Here is a 6,045-nt window from a genome sequence, read left to right on the forward strand (position 1 = left end):
AATAAGCAGAACTCAAGAACTCATAGTTGCACTGCTTCCCTGCTCGCCTGAGCCTGGAGCTCCCAGCCATGATGCCCTGTTTTTAGCCTCCCTAAACAATTTGGCACGTTGAGACTGGGATGTTTGTGTTACTTCAGATGAACTTCAGCTGTGGTTGTTTTAAAAGTACTAAATAAATAAAGCTGAGCTGAGTTGAGTTGAGTTTTACTAGGTAAAGGTCGGTCACTATTCACTTCAGTTGTTTACTGCAACGCCTTTTCCTGTGAAACTCCAAAAATGTTAAGAGGACTAAAAAACTTCACCTAAACTTCCCTCTGCATGATGGTGAGCAGCTGTCTAGATGGTGACTCCATTTTTGGGTGAACTGACCCTGTAAAATACATTTTTAGGTCATTTTGGGTCTATTTATTTACAGAATAATTTTAAGATGTTAATTCATTCCAAACAAATGTTCCTTCCGGAGTGACCTTGCTGTGTGACCTCATTTTTATTTATGCCCATCTGTTATATGTAATATGGTTTGCAATGCAGGAGAAGGAGAAGCGGTTGAAGACGGAAGGACGGATGGTTTGTGGTTTGGATACGCTGAAACACACGAACACACTGCGTAGTCGCACTCCCGTCCGCTAGGGGCGCTAACTTATTGTGTCCGTATTGGTGTTCCTGCGGCTACATGTGACATTGACGCTAGGAGAGGGTAAGATATCTATTAACAACACTACTCTGGTGTGAATATGACTGCTAGAAAAGTACATTGTCTTTTCCAAATATATGCAGCATGCTCACTAGACATTTTTCAATATTTAAGGAAATATTGGCGAATGTTTAGCCGCTGTTACCCAGCGATTGATGATGATGATGAGGATAGCTAACTCAAGCTAACGTCAGTCTAGCCTCTCCTGAGTAGTGTAGTGTTGTCATTAGGGGAGGAATTGTTTTGAGCTAACTGGCATTTATTCATGTCCCTGCAGCACCATGAAGCTGACGGCGCTCCTGCTGGCAGCAACCCGTGTGGTTAAACCTAAAAATTATCGATACGGCACAAACAGACCGTGGACGATGGGCGCTAAGACGATGAATCCTCCTGGGAAGAGAAGGAATTATGTGTTTGTCGAGCCGATAGCTCCGCTGGACTGGCATGTGCTCCGAGGGGACACTGTGAGTAACAACAGCTAAACTGACATTTAAAGGATTCTCTCACTTAACGTTACTGCATATCAGAGTTATTTTTGAGTCGATTTCATGAGATATTGTGATATATTCATGCGATATCTACCTGTGGGCTGTCCACTACCTTGAAGTTGACTTTGACTTGACATCTCCTTTACCACTTTAACTGATGCCGAAGCTGTGACCACAAATATTCGACTGAAACAACAAGCAGGTAATGTAAATATACACATCTAGTGCACAAAGCAGTGAAACTAACATTTCAACCAGACTCAATTAGCTCAAATTATTTGTAGATGTCAGGCATGAAGAGGAACTTTTCATTGCAGATTGAGTCGCATCGCAGTAAGACCACATAAATGTTCGCGACTGGTTGAAGACGAGTCAGTGCAGCACTGGCAACCTCAGCTTTTTAAAAGGTGCTCATTGGTTTACAGCTGACACACTTGACTGTTCCTACTGGCTGTGTGTTCACCAGCAGAGACAAGGTCCTAGAGGGGAAAGAATTCTCAGGGAGGCTTCTGGTGGCTGCTTCTCATTATGAAGTACCTTTGTAACCCTTTTTGCCTCTGTCATTTGTCTCTTAGGTTGAGATCCTAGCAGGAAAGGACAAAGGGAAACAGGGGAAAGTGGTCCAAGTCTTCAGAAAGAGAAACTGGGTTATCCTGGAGGGGTTGAACACAGTAAGTGAATGTTGTTTCCCTGAGTAAACTTGATGTTAAAGTCACAATCATCTACCAGTAAGACACGCTCACAACGTGGAGCAGTTAATCTGTCGGTGTCCAAAAAGTGAGGTTAACTGTAACGTTAGATGAGCGTTGATGTGGCAGTGGTGTCAGACTTGCTGTGTTCACATTTAGGCTCCACCAGATGGAGCTACATGGTCAAATTCTGCTGAGTAGATGTTCCAGTAAAAAGCCATTTGGCCACCACCTGCTTTGTCTCTGAGCTGGAGGACTGTGAGCTATTGTTTTCTGTCTCAGCATTACAGGTACGTTGGAAAAATGAAGGATTACCGCGGCTCCTACATCGCCAGTGAGGCTCCTCTATTGCTCAGGGAGGTTTCCCTCATTGACCCTTCAGACAGGTACGGTCATCTTGCTTCTTTGCAGAAATATTATATCACATCTGTCAGAAACAGTCCTGCTGTGACGCTCCTGATCCTCCAGGAAGCCAACTGATGTGGAATGGAGGTTCACAGAGGAGGGCGACCGAGTCCGAGTCTCTCTGAGGACGGGCCGGGTCATCCCTAAGCCTACTGTGGAGCGACGAGATGGCATATTGCCGCTGCAGTGGAAAGGTGACTGTGTTTTGGTTGGTGAGAGATTCACCCAGGTTTATATCATCTCTGTACATAAAATGGGCTGCTGGTTATTTTCCAGCCTGTGCAGACTTTCCAAGATTCCCAAAATAGCTTTATGAGTGATGCCATTTGATTGTTTGAACATTGGATGGAAAATTCACGTTTCTCTCAAATCTAGGACAAAACCATGGGTTGGTTAAACTCTTTTAATTTTTATTATTGTTCATTTTTTCAGTTTTACCAGCTTTTATTTCTGCCTTCACAGATGGTCCTAAAGATACCAGCCCAGAGGACACGCTAGAGAAGACCTACATACCGTCGCTGAAGACCCTGGAGGAAGAAGTCATGGAGAAACTTGGCATCCAGGAGAACAGGAGGCACCGAAAATCTTACTGGTACTAACCAGAACCAGCAGAGACGCGAGTTCTTTGTCCAGCTTTCACAGGGACTCTGAATATAGCTGGCTTGGGTGCAAGTCAAGGCTGGATGATCAAAAAAATTGACCTGAGGATGACATGTGTGAACCTTCAGTCATTCTCTATGTACAGTGCTATCAGTTTATAACTTGGATTTTCTTGTAATATTGTGAATAAATGCCCCATTTAAAAATTATTTCAATGTTTGATACTTTGCTGTTGGCTTGAGCTTCTCTTAGTGCTATAAGAGAACAACAGAGCTACATGGCATGATGTTAAAATGTAGATAAAATATATTTCTAACAGTTCACAATAAACAGAACTGCAGAGATATGTCCGACTGGTATTGACTAACCAGTATACTACCAATGGGTCCAACAGATTATTACCTGACTCAGTATTTGTGCTCAATGTAATCATTCAACTCACTGTTAACCCATAAACACGACTCCTTCAGGTGAATCATCAGTGGGAATAAACCATTCTCAGCTGAAAACCCTGCCGCAACAAAAGGCAGATAATGGAGCAACTAGTTTAGGATCATATTGGGGCATTTAGCGAATAAAGAGTCAGTTGATTCAATCCAAAGTCTGCGTAGATCAAAATGTCGTAGACCCCCTCAAGCTGGCACAAGTACGGCTCTTGTGAATGTTAGCATTGTTTGCTAACTACCATCAACTTGACAAGCTGATATTGATGTGGTCGCTGCTTATTTTTTTGCTTCCTGCAGTTTCAAAACAAGATTTGATATATAGCAGCCATTTGGGAAAAGCTCCCACGTCATGCAGATTAATTCAATGGAATGGAACAGATCTGAAGAGTAAAAGAAAATGAATCGTCATATTGAATTGAGAAATTTTTGATTAATGTCCCAAGTAGTGTTGTTGAATGCGTAGTACTTAGTCCCAATGCTTGGAAACATCAGTTATTCTTGGAAGGGGTAATAATTTTAATGGTTACAGTAACTGGTTGCAGCCGTTTGGATATTTCACAAGACTAATGATTGTCATATTATTTAACAAAAAGTCTTTCCAATGTGTCTAGGAAACAGTCTGTGAGGAAATGGCTTGGGAGGAGACTCAGCAGTCTGGGTAGTTTCAGCAAAGATCTCACCTCATTTGTGTGTTTATGCATTGGAGTTTTCATGAGGTTTCAAATCTGACCTCACCAATGAATTCAATTAATTCATGACGACGGTGTCAACTTGATGTGTGTGAGCAAAATAGCAAGAAAGAAGTCATTCTTTCACAGAGAAAGTTTACATTTGGTGAGATGTCTTGCTTAATTATAGTTGTTCACCTAATGTTCCAATCCCAGTGACAGCTGAGGGCCGAAGGCATTCGGTTTTCAGGTTGTGCGTCCATCTGTATCAATCTCGTTAATGCAATCTGAGCAGGAATTCAGGAAATTCGGCACAGTTGTCCACCGGGACACAAGGATGAATCTAAAAAAAAATGATGGCAGTCAAAGGTCAAGGTCTCTGTATTCTTGCGTGAACACAATGTGTGTCAAACGCCTTGAGGGAATTTCTAAAAATATGTTCACTGGGACGCAAGGACCGATTGAACACTGTTTGGTGGTCAAAGGTCAAGGTGACAGGCACAAATTGCAAAGTCATAAAACTGCGACACAGTATTTGTAGTTTCTATTAAGCCCTTGTGGCCAATGTTTGTGCACAAGTACAAGTGGTTGATTAAAGACTCACTGGTGTCAGAAAATGTATATAATAGTTTTATTATGCTAAAATGTTATGTTGCCTTTGTTCGCTTTATTATCCCTGTTTTAGTTGTGTATCTATTCAGTTTGAATAGCCGAAGACTTTTTTTCCTTAGCTTGTGGTATGTACTGTCATTGGGATATTTGAATTCTTAACCTCACTATTTCCAAAAAAACAACCCTGATAATACATTCTAACTTTAAAATTGAAAATGCCTGCAAGATATGAAACAGCAAAAACCTGCTATAGCTATAAATATCCATCAGTCCATTTCTGTCTGTCAATAGTATATTATTAGGCGCAACAGTGGCGGTACATGCTGGAATAGCTGTGACATACAAGGCAGCCTACAAAGTGTATGAAGTCTTTCTTTTCCTCGCTGGTTAACCACCGCTGTTAATTCACTAAAAGTCGTTGCCACATCTCCAGCTGTAGAAGTAGCTGGCCTCATTGCAAAGCAATAACAGATGAAATGATGTGTAACAGATTATATAATTGCATCAAAATTTCACAGTGGGTCTCTATGCCCCAGTTTCTGGTCAGTCAAGGCAGCAACATCATGCAGAAAGCATTGGTTTGGCCTCAGAGTGGATGAGTTCGGCAATTTTCCCAGACTCGGCCCTGCAGCCCAGTTTGCTTCTGCCACTTTAGTCCCAGTGGGAATAAAAGCAGCCAGTCAGCGGAAACAAGGTTTTGAGGTTTTGCTTTTATGGGAGAAAAATGATTCAAAGACCGGTTGCCTTTCCTGTCATTGCATGGGTGTTGTGTGGACTTCAGCTTGAGATGACAGCGACTGGATGTGTAATATTGGTTATGTGGAGCCTTTGTGTTCAGTCTCTTTTGTCTTTATTCTTCCACTGACACAGATTTGAAGCAATCTTAACTTGTCCGGGGTGTAAAGAGTTTGGAGAATCACCATCTTGTAATTTCGTCTTTGTGGTAGGTTGACAGCGATTCTGGTAACCTTGTTAAATGAAACCACAGAACATGACTCAAGCAGAATTAGCTGCACATAAAAATAAACTGCTGGATGTGCTTCGCATTTTAGCTGAGTCATATTAGTTTCCCAGCCACGTAAACCACTACACCCACAAACAAAATCCAAAGACAATTGCTAAACGTGATAAATTACCTTCAAAGTATCGTAGGTGTTACTTATAGTCTCCAACTCCCTATCATTGCCTCACTGCTGTGCAGATTTTGAGATCGCTTGGACGTGCAGAACATCTGAAGACACTTTAAAACTAAATTTGAGTCTTGAGTCACGTGATGACCTAAGCTAGGCTACAATATAATGATAGTGTCTAATTACAGGCTAGTTGTTTGAAGGTTGCTGGAAAATGTAACGTTAGCTTGTATGCAGGTCTGAGGCATGGTTTGCATGCATGTTTAACTATGTTTGGTTTAATTTCGTTGGCTCACGATTTATTCTTGTCTAT

At 41.7% G+C, this 6,045-nt stretch overlaps 1 protein-coding gene across 1 annotated transcript; it reads left to right on the plus strand.

Moving 5' to 3' along the window:
• The first annotated feature begins 541 nt into the window (after positions 1-541).
• Positions 542-4,497, plus strand: mrpl24 (mitochondrial ribosomal protein L24). The gene is made up of 6 exons (XM_086192990.1): positions 542-697; positions 972-1,158; positions 1,758-1,853; positions 2,154-2,257; positions 2,340-2,470; positions 2,739-4,497. The coding sequence occupies exons 2-6, from the start codon at positions 976-978 to the stop codon at positions 2,873-2,875; spliced, it is 651 nt and encodes a 216-aa protein (XP_086049116.1). The 5' UTR covers positions 542-697; positions 972-975; the 3' UTR covers positions 2,876-4,497.
• The last annotated feature ends 1,548 nt before the right edge of the window (positions 4,498-6,045 follow it).

Source organism: Aulostomus chinensis, chromosome 22 (genome assembly GCF_037954235.1).
Source record: "Aulostomus chinensis isolate RoL2024-O1b breed Wild chromosome 22, RoL_Achi_v1.0, whole genome shotgun sequence".
NCBI lineage: Eukaryota > Metazoa > Chordata > Actinopteri > Syngnathiformes > Aulostomidae > Aulostomus > Aulostomus chinensis.

What these genes read in the sequence shown, in the direction of transcription:
- mrpl24 (XM_086192990.1), top strand. Translation starts at nt 976, where the DNA reads ATGAAGCTGACGGCGCTCCTGCTGGCAGCAACCCGTGTGGTTAAACCT. An exon ending in ATGTGCTCCGAGGGGACACT is followed by an intron (nt 1,159 to 1,757) that starts GTGAGTAACAAC and finishes TTTGTCTCTTAG; the next exon opens with GTTGAGATCCTAGCAGGAAA. An exon ending in CTCATTGACCCTTCAGACAG is followed by an intron (nt 2,258 to 2,339) that starts GTACGGTCATCT and finishes CTGATCCTCCAG; the next exon opens with GAAGCCAACTGATGTGGAAT.